The sequence below is a fragment of the Chenopodium quinoa genome, unplaced genomic scaffold, assembly GCF_001683475.1.
Source record: "Chenopodium quinoa cultivar QQ74 unplaced genomic scaffold, ASM168347v1, whole genome shotgun sequence".
Lineage (NCBI taxonomy): Eukaryota > Viridiplantae > Streptophyta > Magnoliopsida > Caryophyllales > Amaranthaceae > Chenopodium > Chenopodium quinoa.
The window spans coordinates 1350564-1365426 of NW_018744988.1; the positions used below are offsets into that span (position 1 = coordinate 1350564).

The 14863-nt window shown below is 36.5% G+C and overlaps 2 protein-coding genes across 2 annotated transcripts; both read right to left on the reverse strand.

Moving 5' to 3' along the window:
* Window positions 1-118: 118 nt before the first annotated feature.
* On the reverse strand, window positions 119-6774 carry LOC110706579 (synaptonemal complex protein 1-like). The gene is made up of 19 exons (XM_021884507.1): window positions 6380-6774; window positions 6247-6296; window positions 5938-6145; window positions 5725-5850; window positions 5537-5635; window positions 4414-5090; window positions 4084-4332; window positions 3865-3993; window positions 3693-3761; window positions 3455-3565; window positions 2616-2723; window positions 2418-2528; window positions 2257-2343; window positions 1957-2022; window positions 1728-1847; window positions 1431-1517; window positions 1267-1329; window positions 905-1014; window positions 119-578 (listed from the first exon to the last, which is right to left on the reverse strand). The coding sequence occupies exons 1-18, from the start codon at window positions 6534-6536 to the stop codon at window positions 907-909; spliced, it is 2625 nt and encodes an 874-aa protein (XP_021740199.1). The 5' UTR covers window positions 6537-6774; the 3' UTR covers window positions 119-578; window positions 905-906.
* A 1056-nt stretch (window positions 6775-7830) lies between these two features.
* LOC110706580 (monothiol glutaredoxin-S15, mitochondrial-like) lies at window positions 7831-13129 on the reverse strand. Its single transcript, XM_021884508.1, has 7 exons — window positions 12970-13129; window positions 12479-12607; window positions 11496-11627; window positions 11258-11357; window positions 10163-10229; window positions 8184-8262; window positions 7831-8107 (listed from the first exon to the last, which is right to left on the reverse strand). Exons 2-7 carry the CDS (start codon window positions 12548-12550, stop codon window positions 8048-8050), a joined length of 510 nt encoding a protein of 169 aa, XP_021740200.1. The 5' UTR covers window positions 12551-12607; window positions 12970-13129; the 3' UTR covers window positions 7831-8047.
* Window positions 13130-14863: the final 1734 nt, after the last annotated feature.

Genomic DNA, 14863 nt, shown 5'->3' on the forward strand with positions numbered 1-14863 from the left:
TTTTTATAACAGGATGTACGTGAATACATGACTAATTTCTAAAATACTATTAACGGGATATATCTGTTTGTGATGGGGATGGGCTTGGAGGGTCAAATCTAAGACAAAACAACTATGAATAAACAGACGAAAAAGTTGCAGTTACCAGTGCACCAGCTTTTGGGTTCCTAAATTAGTTGCAGTTGATAATATCGGACATTGGCAGAATTGAATGCTCACTTAAAGCTCAAGCACAAAAATGATCCACGACAAAGAATTAACAAGTCTTTAAGACAGCCTTAGCTGATTGTAAAAAGAAGCAGGTGGAACAATGAGTTTCAAAATTTGATTTGACACTAATGTCCATGACATCTAGCCAATATTTTTTTTACAAACATGGACATTATATTTCGACATTGTTCTAAATTCTCTATACGACCTGTACTATGCAAAAGAAACTTTACACTTGATCCTGAAGTTAAAAGCTGCACACCAGTATATAGCATATCCGCATTGGGTAAATCGGTCTGGCACTCTACAACCAGTTGAATCAATGTACATCTGTCAGCCTGTACAAGAAAGAAACTCTCTGCTGTCATCTGCAAAAATTGTTCAAAACTGGTTCAGTAAAGAAGATGCAGCAGTAATTTGCAGCCAATACACCACATGATGCCTAGTAGTTTAATATTGCAATCAAATTTCCTGTTTAAAATCATTTGACTCATGACACAAGTAAATTGTCAAGCCTTACAAAGAATTCGGACAAAATAAAAACACTCAGATGGAAGTTTTTCTCATTTTCCTTGCTTTGATGTATAATGAGAACTTGCCCAAGGAAATACTTAGATTATAGCTACTAAGCCAGAGTAAAACGAATCAGATAGCCTGATTTTATGTAGAAAGACACAAGGATATAATTGTCTACCTTTAATCGAATGCATAAGGATCATCTCCATCAGCGTATGGATTCAGAGACCCTTCAGAAAACAATTCACCGATATTGGTAGGCTGAGAGTAACCCACTGCCCTAACTCCCTGCATTAAGAGATTATGCCATCAACTATTTTTGTCCTGTAATTTATTGGTGACTTACAAAAGCAGGAACCAAGAAGATTAAACCAACAATCCAAACCACGAGTAAAAAAGCAATCAACAGCCTATAGGACAATTCTATGAACCCCGGCAAGAAAACAGAACTCATCTCTATTTATTCTGATTAAAAACTCAGCATATATGGCACAGACTACAGAAACAATCAGAACAAATGCAAATGATAGCTTTCATTACCTTGATAGAGCTTTTAGGAGTATTGACTTTAGGAGTAGCAACCTTCTTATGTTTTCTTGGATCCTAAGAAAACACAGGAATAAAAGTTTCAGATTTTTCAGTAGTCACATTTTCTCCTAAGTTCACCTGTTTCTATGGAATAATTCTCTCAAGTAAGGGTATACCGCAAGCATAGCAGTACTCCTAGTTTTCCTTCGTTTGGTGATGCCTCCTCCACTTGTTGTTTCCTCTTCGAATTCGCGGTTAGTTACCTGCGATTTTACTCAGTTAGCATCTAAGAAGACAAATAGATAAGCAACAAGTATTGTCAGAACTAACTCAAAATAAACACTCAATACACAATAGGCCAACTAATATAGATTCCTTTTGTCAGAGAACATCGAATAAACACTTCATATATGGAGGTAATCTCCAATTGAACAGTCAAGCAACAAAGTTTGGGGGAACTTTAAACAACTCACCTTCCTTCCATGCTTTGACATATTCATCACATTTCCTGCATTTTCTTTCCCTACTTTCCTAAGCAAGGTTGATACTGGAGATTGGACTGGAGATTGCACAGTAGCTTCATAACGTGATTCCTAAATGCAAACATTGTCAAATGTAATGACAACAATAGCATAGATCCATGATTTATTTTATGGAGGAAAAAGCTTTTTCACGACTCTTTTAGAGTCTTAGTTCACTCACTGGAGGAGGCATGCGTCTTTTAGTGCCATCTAGATCTCTCCTCCTGATTGATGAAACAGAGTATTCCTAAAGGAAGAAAGCAGAGATTGTGATTCAGCCGCTTTCTCCAAAATATAAGTAATTTATTATAAGGCATTCACATTTGCGATATTCATCATAGAGATGTGCTTATAAGTTATAACAAAATGAAAGTCAAATAGATACTTGCAAGTTTCTGGACCATACATATTATACTCATCCATGGAGAGAGAGGGGATGGGAGAGACTAGGAGAGTGAGTAGAGAGATATCAACATCAAACCTTCTTTGAGTTCGCTTCTTGATCCTCTTGGGGTATGTCGCTCATCACTTTCCACTGTAGCTGCAACAAAGCCCTTTGCCTTTCTTCCTGTAATATGATGAGATCCCAGTCAATTTTATCAGAATAAACCTATCTGCTGAATGTGAAGTATTGACACACACTTTAGATTTCTGAAGATCCAGCTCCTGCTGAAACTGTTTACATTCATCCTCATGCTGCAATCTTAAGGCTCTAATCTGGGATTCATGCTCATTCCTGAGTGTCATTGTTTTCTGGAAATTTCAAACTGGTTAGAAAGAGAAATTGACACGTCAATAAGAACTTGAATGCTCAAATGCCTAAATGTGAAGTTTCACAACCTCTCTGAGTTCGTTCTCAGCATGTAGTTGGATATTTTTCATTTCTTCAAGGTGCTCAGATTTGAGATTGGATTCTTTACTTTCATGCTCCTTCTTCATGCAATCAATCTAAGAACATGACAAAATAAAGCTTAGTCAGGAATATGATATTGAATGAGCGGACATTCATTTAATCACATCCAGACTAGAATAACCTGCCCCTTTAAGAAGATACAGAGATGCTTGCCAAATGTGTCTTTCTAAAGTGCAACTTATGCTGTTAAGCAAGTCCAGGTAGTTAAGAACAAAATGTTCTAACATCAAATCACTAGTCAAGATAATCTATTACTAACATTTAGTGTTTCTGTACCACATCCATCATCCTAATGATTCTAACACAACTCCTACCTACCTCAGATAAAGATTAGGGTCAGATGTACGCAGCCCTATGGCCCTATCTACACAATAACAAAGAGGCCTTTCTAGGACTAATTTATTAAAGCTGCTGTTCCTGATTGACCTTTGAATGGAAAGACAACCAATTGGAAAATTGGCATACTACTACACACAATCAATATTAAATAAGGGCATGTTTCATAATTGTTTGATTTAGTCTATCTTTATCCAAATTCAAACTTTAACGCATCAATGATTTAGCCAGCTTAGTTGTGAATGAATTGTATGCGTTTGCAATAAGCAGACATAAATTGCATCCATAACCAAGAAAATGAAAAGAAAAAAAAAATTACAGCATCTTGTCCGAAAGCAGATATTCAATTGCATTTTGACAAGACAGGAGAATCATTTAATCATTACTATATTGGTTCAACTATGAATTGGTGTATAATTTTAGCACATACCAAAGCGGTATGCTCTTCTTGGATGCGAGCTAAATTCTTCCTTGATTCTTCATTGCACTTGTCAAGTCTTTGCTCACAAGACCTTTCCATCTCTGCAACAGTCTTGTCTGCCTAAAGTAATAAACAAGCAACATCATTCTCTAGATCTATTCTATCTTCTAGATATTGAAACAAAATAATATAACAATTCCTCAATTATTCTCGAAAATAACCATGATGAATATTGACAATTGCCAACCTTCTCTTTCTCATGATTAATGATTTCTTGCTTTTCAACCTCATACTTCTTCCTGATGTCATTTATTGCCTGTATGACGGTAGCCAATGTCAATTTTGTCAACAGAAAATGCCACAAAAATTTCTGATGAAATAAAATGTATCTTGTAATATCCAGGGAAAGAAGATACTACCTGATCATTCCTCTGAGAGATCTCCTTTAAATGCCTTGACAGCTCCGACTGTTTAGACTCAAGCATAGCATCATATTGCTTCTTAGCTTCTCCAAGCTTGCCTTCTGCAGCTACTAACTGCCCCTGAATCTGTGAAAATCCTTATGCAATTTACATGCACATCCCAGGGTTCATAGTTATTCCATCCAAAATAATAATTAACAAGACAGTTTCAGAAACCTCTGCTTTTTGGTTGTTCAGTTCCTTCTCTTTGTCCATGTATTGCAAGATTAGCTGTTCCTTTTCCTCCAGAGTGGAAGAAATCTTGTTCACTTGCTCCTCTAAAGATTTCACCTCCTGATTGATCTTCAAAATCTCCTTCTGAAAACCATCAATTTCATCCTCCTTTTTATGTATATCTTCCTGTAGCTTCTCCATGTTCTCCTTCTTTTCCAACTCTAGCTCTGATAATTTTATCAACAAATCTTTCTGCAGATTTACAAATGGTCATTGAGATTATGACTTATGATGCTAGAGTAAAACATAGATCATCGTTATTAGCTAAAAAACCTTTTCATTCTCAGATGACCCTAAGCTCTCAGAAAGATTGCGAACTTGCTTCTCTAAGTCTGCAACTAACTTTTCTGCTTCAGTTTTCTTAGAAAGAAGAGCCTCTACTTCAGACTCTAATGTTCGTATCCTCTCTTCTGATAATCGACACTCTTCAGCATGCTGCACCATTGCAGATTCTTGTGCGCTCTGAAGCTCATCTACCTTATCCCTCAATCCCTGATTAACTGATTGAAGTTCATCCATTTCTGATTTTAACTGCATGTGCTGATGATGCAGAAGACCATACTGCCCTTGAGCACGCTTGGCAGTGAGATCCTTCTCCTGTTCAGCCAACTTAGAAGCTTTATCATACACAGAGCAGAGCTGAGAAATCTTGTCGGAAACAGCCACACTGTGCTCATCCAATTCAATCAATATTGAATCAAAAGCATTAACCACATCCTTAAGATTTTGAGTCTCCTGCACTGATGTTGCTAATCTTTTGGCAAACTCATCATTGTTGGATTGAAGATCAACTTTCTCCCTCTCCAAGTTTTCAAGAGTAATTCTCATCCGAGTAAGATCCTCTTCTTTCGATTTCAGTTCTATCCTCACATCATCAAATTTTGACTTCAAATTTTCACCAGTTAGTCTGCTTGTGGTAAGGTCAGATTCAAGGCATTTTATCAAAGAATCTGCATGCAATACAGTGCATGTAAATCCTCAGTAAGCAATATCTCATTTTGAAACAGTTCACTGAATCTCAAGTGTTTAAACCATTCAGGAATGGTAAAGATTTCCTCAAGACCACAATCCACACGTAACAATCATAGACTATTGCAATGCATTAAAAGATAAAGTAAAGCAAGTAAACAATAATAGAAAATCATGGACTGAACTTGTTTAAGTTCTGAATGTGAATCTGTTGATAACAAATAATCAGTTCTGTAAACTATTGATAAGGTACTTGCAATAAAATCCCAGTTTAAATTGACAAAACAAGCTTATAGCTTAGATAAAGTGACAATACAATATCCACATAAAATCAATTCTACAATGTTATAAAACCACTTCACTTCATAATTACTCAAAAATTGGAAATATGGGAGGATCACATAAATGTTGTATAGTTTTTGACTACCTTTTTCCTCCATAAGCTTGGTAGTTTTGGATCGTTCGTCTTCATAAAGCACCTCTTGTTCCTCTTTCTGCTCTTTAAGTTCCTTAAATGCCTGGTCACCTGGGTACGAAATTCAAACAAATTGACATTACACAAAAACAATCATTATCATAAACATAATGTTAATTCTAACAGGTTCAGAAGCTTACGTTCTCTTATGTTTTCCTCTGCTGAATCCAATTTAAGAGATAAACTCTTCATTTGATCATTCAATGTATCCAATGCAGCCGAATTCACAGTTAATTTTTCTCCAATTAACTGCTTATCCTTCTCCGCTGTTCAAACCAGCACACTTCTATTAAGAACTTGGAACAGAATCGAAACACAAGTTGCGAAACAGTCGAAAACGAAGGTATTCTTACCATCCTGAACTTGACAGGCCAAGAGCTGCAACGTCTCAGTGAGTTGATCACATAACGTTTTCGTCGAAGAGAACTTTGATTCGAGACCTTGCCAGAGCTTCTCATCTTCTTTCTGCTTCACTTTCAGCTTCGCATTCTCATTACAAGCTGCTTGTAGCTTCTCTTCAAGGACATGAATATGCTCCAAAGATTTCTTCAACTTCGAATTCTACAAAATTAATCAAAAATCAAGGTTGAAGCAAATTCTTCAGCATTTCACTAATCACAACTTCAGAATTGAACTACTCGTAAAATTGAGAGAATAATTACCGCTAAATCTAGGTCAGTTCTCACGGACGCTTGTTCCTTCACCAATTTCTCTAAAAATCATCACTATTAGATTGAATTCAACATCAAAAATCTGCGAAATTCTGAAATTAAGACTGAAAATTAGATGACAAACCAGCAGTGAGCTTCAAGCTCGCGAAACCTCCTGAAGTAATTGAATCGGAAGTTGTACGTGAAGAAATTGATAAGGTTTTCGCAGTTCCTGAAGCAGATCCTGTTAAGGATTTGAATTGATCTAAGCCTTTCATGCCGAAAAACCCTAATTTCTGCATTTTGAAGTGTCAGAAATATCGTTTGATTGAAGCTTTAGGCCACAATTAGGTTATGGCGACCTCGAATTTCTGTAACAATGGCGGACGACAAATCCAGAAACTTCGAGAATTTACAGTTTTTCTCTGTCTTTCGCTCTTTCTCTCAAAGTTCTCAGAGAGAAATGAGTGTTTGAAAAATGGAATTCGCGCCATGTTACAGTATTTATAGGTTTCGTTTCGCGGATAATCTTTCTTTGTGTTTGGCCTTTTGTGGGTTGGTTGGTTGGTTCAATCATCCAAATGAAATAAGAAGTGATTTGAGCATTGATTTATTTGTAATGAAATTAAAAATTAATTAATTATCAATAAGGGCATGTTCATATTTACTTAATTTCAGCTCCAATCAGTTCAGTTCAGCTTTTAATTTTCTTTTCTCATAAAATATTCATTTCAGCTTAGTTCATTTCAATTTAGCTCAGCTCCAATCTATTTAGTTCAGTTCAGCTTCAATCAATTCAGTTCAGCTCAGTTCAGTTCAGTTATGTAAACAGGCTTTAAGGCAACAAGAAACAAACTGATTAGAACATATGGTGAGGGAATTGTTATAGTTTAACTAAAGTTTTGGGTTTGAGATTTGGAAGCACCATAATATTTGTTGAGTCTTATAGGCTTTGGATCATATATATACTCCATAAGATTTTAGAATGATCCGCACGAACTACTGACTAAATACAACGAGTAAATAGGCCCTATGTTATCATTAATTGTCACTAACTTGAAAGTTTTTACTAAAATCTCTATATCAACTCCTTTCATATCAAAAACACGTTTCTTTCAATAATACAAAGTAGTTTTTATATCTCTACCGCATTTTTTTTTTTAATATGCTGACAAGGTGGGAAAAAAGAGCTTACCTCTACACTAAAGGTAATGCAATGAAGAAGTTTTATTCTCTTCACTGCCCTAGCACATGAAAATAAAGGGTAGTGACTAGTGATACATCTTCAAGTGCCATGGGAGTAAATCTAAATCCATTTATGTCTATTTAAACCTTAAATATGGAGTAAGAAAACAAAAGGCTAGAGAATTGTGTGAAGTTTATAGATACAGTATCATTGATGGCTCTATTTTTACCTGCCCCCTTTCCCATTAATTTAACCACAATTCTAATTTATTCCGATTTTGGTAAACATTTTTTTACCATCTTACCCCCCCCCCCCATTTTTTTTTCCAAAGTTTCTCTGCAAATGAGAAACGGTTCAATGTGAAAAATAAGAGTGCTCATCCTCCAGATGAATCAAGAAAGTTGAGATCCTTTGTTTTAAAAAAAATTGAGATACCAAAAATTCACTTGCTTCCCATTATTATGGAAAATTATTGATTATTATTTGCAAAATATTTCTATCTAGGTCACACTGAATGATACATCCACTCATCTTTTGGTGCAAAATGCAAAAATTACACACTCAACGTCACCTAAAGAGAGAAATAATCTCTTCTCATAACTGAGATTGAATCAAGCAGCAACACAATCATTCCGCTTTCTTCTCGTTAGGAACTATTTCTTTCAGCTTTTGCTCCAATTCACCAGTCTGCAGAGGAAGAGGGTGTCAAATCACAAATCAACTTATTAGCAATAGTAGGCTTGATGATGCGACGAGAATTTACCTGGTGCATGTTGAGAATGATATCTGACCCTCCAATGAATTCTCCCTTGATAAATATCTGCGGAAAAGTAGGCCAGTGGCTGCAGAGAAGAGCAAAGGTTCATCATACAGATAAATTAATATTTGAAACAACTATTTAATGTGAATAATATACAATGCGGATTTTCTAATGTGAAAAGTCTCGGTGATAGTATGATGGTTGACTACCTCCTGATTAAGATTAAGAATTAATGGCCCCAAATGCAGATTAACAATAGATGAAGCAATGACAAGTTAGTAAAAGAGGGATAATAAGACAACGAGCTCAAAAACAAAGCAACAACACCAAAAGAAGAAACCTAATAAAAATATATTGTTTCAGAAGATGATCTTAAACCCAAAGCCTTGATACACCCACTGATGCTCTTAGTTTGCATCATTGCCTATATGCAAGTATCCATGAGAACCATTATACAAGGCGTCCAACATTAATGGCACAAAAGTTCACCACATGTCAAACCCCAATGTTTATTGCTACACTCATACAAGGAGGTAGCCCAGGTAGGTGTGTAACTCAAACACTCACGTTCCAACTTATGCCCACATGGGGGGGAGGGGAGCTGGTTCTTACCTATGAAGTACAGAAACATTTAGTACCCTCCATTTCGACATTTCTCAAAGCATTTTCGCAAATGAAATATGCACCAACTTCGCAAGAGATCTTAGCATATTACCCTACCAAATTTGCCAGAGGTACTTTTCATCTACTCACACTCTAATTCTCTCAATCAAGTTGCTAAAATGCACCATCGCAGTGTGTTACAGATTGCTACCAAAAAGAAATTTGAGTTGGCTGATTGCATCAGAGCAAGAAGGGTTGTCTCTGGGGCAGGCTGGCAGAGGGGGGGTGGGGGGGAGGAAGGGGGGTGAGAAACTATAACATGAGAAAATAGCTGACCAACATGAGGCAATATCAGAATTCCAACATGCCCAGAGGTGAATGTGACACTGAGCACATGCAAAGGGTGAGACCTGGTTTGTTGAGGGTCCAATGTGGAGTTATATAGCGACCATGAAAGTGATGTTATGGCAAAAGTTGCCTGCTAGCAAGATTTCCCGGGAAGGACAATTTGCATGCATTGACGGTGTGGACTGTGGAGGTGCACGCTTAAAGGATGGGCTTGGAGCCAGTGCTTAAGCAATGGTATATGACTTGTTCACCCAAGGTGTTCCTTGTTATAAGTAATTCAGGAAACATGTGAACAGATTCAGCAGATAGTGTTTTGAGGGTTGGGTGATGGGGACCAGCAGGAAGCTTATCAGTGACAGTGATGTGAGGACATGCCATGGATGTGGAAGCTAGGAAGAAAACAGTATTCTAATTGTAGGATAAATGATATTAGAGGTCTTAGTGACAGTGGTATTGTCTTGTCATACTTGTAGCTCATGAAGTACAGCAGAACAGATTTAGAGAAACCTAGGGGCATTATTAGCCTATTAGGGGCACCTGTCAATGTTCGCTGGATAATTGTTGAGATTACATATACTATCCCTATCCAAGTTCCAACTATAAAAGTGTTCCTAAAGCCAATCTATTAAAGCTATAATGATTACATATACTTCGTATAAGCAATCAATTTGTCAGCAATAACAGGTGAGACAATTATGCAGCAAATAAAAGATTAATGATAGCGACACCAGACAAAAAGCTGATCCAAGAGAATTGAAGGAGCAAGAAGCCAGGATAGCTGCATCTTAAGAAAATAGTGATAAAACTGTTTTGGGAAAACTCAATTTACAATTCAGAAAGGAGGCAAGTGTCAAAGTAAACCCATAGCAAGCCAAGCCACCACAAGGATAACCAATACAGCGTGAATCATCAAATTGCTAGCATGTCAGTGAAATAGTTGAACATTTCAAAAGTAAATCAAGCTATATCATGAATCCTGATGAATTTTTGAGAAGTAACAACTCCAACTACAAAATTAATAGGCAACGCACCTGTAAGATTTAACAGCATCCTTCAGCTCCATGTCTTCCAAGATATTTCTTGAACCAAAAGGAACACCTACACAGCACACATTAATGAGCAAGATGAGGTAACCAGCTCGCCAGACAGATTTAAAGGTAATACGAAAAGTTACAGAAAATAACAGCTATATCCACGAAGAACACTACAAAGGAATAACTACACTGACAAAAATATCAGGATATATGTAAACCATACAACCTCGCTAGCCATCTCTTAATAGCATTCAATGGATCAGAGGAAGATGGAAATATGTTTTCACCTTCAGAATGCAACTTTATGAAATCTCTTTATTTACATGGATGAATATTAGACTAATTTTCTGACAAGGACAGATCAACAGCATAAATACATACCAATGAAGGTTTAACAATTAAATTTATAAGATGAGGAGCTTTTGCACTTGGCTGGTATGCCCTCACTACATTACGCACAATGCTACCACAGCTAGGGAAGTGTCAAATCAATGGCATGTCAGCAACAAAAGCTTAAGAAGAATTTAGGTATGAAGAAAAACAAACGACAAAAAAAAATAGGAAAACTATAGTTTAGATAAGAAAGAGAATCTAGAGCCATCATTCAATTTCCCAAATGTATTGACAGAAAAGGGGCCTACATAAAAAGCTTTATATGACCGTACATGTGATACAAGACTGAAATGTATCAAGAGAGATAACAACAGAAATCTACATATAAAGAACATTACAATAAGGGGTTCATAGACCAATCGGAACATATTCAAGAACAACATATTCCTTGACTTGATGACAAGGGGTTCATGCAAGCCAAGAATTTCATGAGATACTGAAACTCAGCCAATACTGAGCTTAGTCAGGGTAGCTTTATAACCAGTCTGTCCTCCCTAGTCCATCAAATGGGGAGTTTTTATCAAGGTCCATCCCATGTATAAAGTTAGCTCCAGCGATCATGTTCATAAGTTATATCAACACTTTAAAGGGCCTCAATATGTAAAATAATACATAACTGGTAATCTGGGGGTGCATGAAAGCAATGAAAGAACAGATGTGAAGAAATGTCAAATAATCAACCAAGAGTAGAAAACTTACGATATTCCTTCAATACCCTCACTGCGAGAGAGCTGAAACCACATCTAGGCATTTCAGGATTTCCCTTCATATAAATCATAACTGGATTCTCCTTCACATCCTGAAGATAACAAGAAAAAAGATGAATTCAACCTAGGATTATAACCTAAAAGATACAACCCCTGGCTAAAGATAAGTACATACTTCGTATTTAACAAAGTATTTGTATAAATAGTCACAGGAAGAGAAAAAAAATCACCTGATCAACAATATCTTTGACAGAAAGAGAACTCTCAACCTTACTAGTTGGCCTGAAATCTTCATGTGAGTCAGGATCGTTGGGCGAAGTAGTTGAGTACTTCATTGCATTTTGATATGACAGCCCAGATACCTAATATAAATGAACAGTCAGGAATAATCCTCAGACTCCACACATCCGAACTTGAGCTGAATAAAGTACCCCCCCCCCAAAGTAAAAGTAGAAGAATAGACATGTTTCTCATTTTTTATAATGCATCTAATCAGACTATGACATTCGCCAGCTTAAGCTTGCCTTGATGAGGGGAAGGCATTTCTAAACGTATTATAAAGGTCAATTTGTTCACCTTGGGTATGATCACCTTGGGTATGACAAAAGAGTCAAAACTCAAAATTCTATAACTAAACAGACAAGTGAACTGTGCAATTACCATTAGCAATAGGAACATTTTAGTACACCCCCTAGACAGAGCAATAATTCCTACCTCTGGTTCCAAATTCATTAGAATCACCAAATGACAAAGTCCTCACAACGAAACCAAGTTAATGTTAGACAATTATTTAATGACACAATCCAATACTTGAGAAATCAAACACTCTGTGGTTGGTGTTGAAGAACCACCCCTTTACCAAGAAATCCTAACTTAGGATAACGGAATGATTGTACTTTAAAATCCTTCATCTTTTATTTCGTGAAACTTCATTGAAGCAATAAGGCACATTAATAGTGTGCTATTGGAAAAGCAAAATGCAAGCAAAATGGCAACCTCGATCCATGACCAAAACTCTAATTAGCTAGCATTTGTGAGGTTGTTTACGAATCCAATCAGTTAACAAACAACATATCAAAAGTTCAATAATACTTTGTTATAATTCAATTCATCATCCCAAATTCCATCCTTTTACCGAGGAATCGGTGCAACAACCACGATCGGAACATCGCAAACCAATCAAACAAAAAGAAAGGGGCATTAAGATCCTTACTTGGGCGCTCATACGAGCAGCCGAGAAATTAGTCATGTTCCTCAACAACATACTAGATAATGACCTCGCCATGATCCCAAAACTCTGTATAAACCCTTCTGATAATCCTGATATGCTAAATTGCAATTTCTGAATCATACAAGAAATATAACAAGATATGAGCTGGTCAGCAACAATAATTCATTTTCCAATCAACATTCGAAAAATAAACCCCATTCTTAATGATTTGCAATCAAATAAATACAATTAAGTAATTCATGTAAGCTAAAAATTCGCTTGAACAATTGAAATTTCAAAAGGGAAAAAAAATCAAGGAAGATAACACGAATAAACATTTACTTGTAAAACAAAGAGTGAATTTAAGGTATAAATTTAGCAATTCGAGCAAATTGCAGAATTAAATTTAAGAAAGAGGAAGAACCCTAGTTTTATGAGTAATATAATGAAGATATTCTTCGGCCAAATGTGCTGATTTACAAATTAGGGCTTACCACGGAAGTCGTAGCTTTAACAGAAGTTTGCGGTGAATGTGTGGCGGTTGCAGCGGCGGTGCTGTGTGCGAGGGGATGGGAGTTTTGGTGGTGCCGGTGCGAAATGAGATAGGAGGGAAAATGAATAGTGTGGTGAACGACGCCGAAAAGAACTCCTTGAGTAAAAAGAAAAAAAAAAATGGTTCAAGTTATCCTACGTGGCTACGTGAGGACGTGACACGGGTGAGCAAAAATTCCGAATACACAAAAGGTCATAACCCTGATCGGAACTATGGAGTTTCCACTTTTCTACAATTAGTTTTCAAAATTATTATGATTTAATAAATGGATAATGATATATGCAGAAGTAGTTCCGCTAAAAGGGTCATTAGGGTAGGGTAATTTTGGATCGGGTCAATAGATATTTAGGTCGGGTTTAGGTCGAGTCGGGTCATTTGGGTTTAAGATCAACATTTTAGGTCGGGTCAGGTTCGGGTTGGGTCATTTTGGGTCGGATCAATTCAAGTTGGGTCACTCCGGGTAGAGTCGATTTTCGAGTCCATATATCAGGTCAACTTCGGGTCGAGTCAAGATCAGGTTAGGTCAATTCGGGTCAATAATTTGAGTCAAGTTTTACTAGTAAATTATTTTTATACAAAATAATAATCGGGTCAATCGCCATATCCAATCCAAATCCGATATGTTATCATTCCTGATTGTAGTTATTTTCTATTTGGGTCTGTTCTGGTTAAGTATTTGGCTTGAAATGTTTCACGTCATTTCAAGTATAAGATAATTTTAGATCGAGTCAATTCGGGTTTCGGGTCTGTTTGGGTCAATTAATTCAAGTTAAATTCAGGTCGGGTCACTTCAAGTAACGGGTCAATTTTAGGTCAAAGCCGAGTCAATTTCACTTCGGGTCGGGTATAGGTCGTGTCGAGTTGATTTTTGGTTTCAAGGCAATTTTGGATCACTATTTTCAGGTCGATTTAGGTCACTATTTTCGGGTTGGGTCATTGGGTTTGGGTTAGGATTGCTAGGTCTATGCAGAAATGCTGCATATAAGCAATTAAAATACCTTTTTTTTTAGTATTAAATTGGGAATTCACGAGTAAAACAGTGTAATAATTTTTTTTTTTGTTGTCAATTATTTTCAATTTTAGCTTCTTATATACAACTCTTATTTTCCATAATAAATTTGACTAATATTTAATCTTGAATTGGAAACCAATTGGAGGATACCTAGTTATTTGACAAATATTACGGAGTAATACACAGAAGTAAGGCATACGTATATGTGTCGAATGATGCAGTTGTCAAAATTGCTAACAAGAAGACGCTTGTCCGCAACATTATAATAGATCTAACATGTGGTTGAATATAAACCTTTGATTGAGTTGACAACCTTGAGATTGTCTCCTTTAATATGTATTATTTTAATAACTTTGTTAATTGTGTGATAAATAGGGGTGTACACCGGTCCAAAACCGGACCGGACCTGTTTGGACCGGGGACCTGAATTGGGTAATTATGAGGACCGGGGACCGGACCTGAATTAACAGGTCCGGTTCTGGGCCAGACCTGAAAAATCAGGTCCAGTCCGGGTTTGGACCTGAATGGACCTGTTTTGTGTCTTTTTCGTTTTTTTTTTTTTTAATACAAAACCTGTTGGACCTGCATATGGACCTGTTTTGTGATTTTTAGACCTGTTGCATAATTTAATAATTACATACAAACCAAAATTATCAATTACAAAACTACATAAAGTCTATAAAGTCCCGATTCTCAAACACCAAAAATACAAATGAGTCCACCGAAAATACAAATAAGTCCACGAAAACTCATAAAATTACATAAATTCTCTTAAGTCTCAACTCTCAAGTACTAGAAATACATAAATTCTCCAACGAGTTGT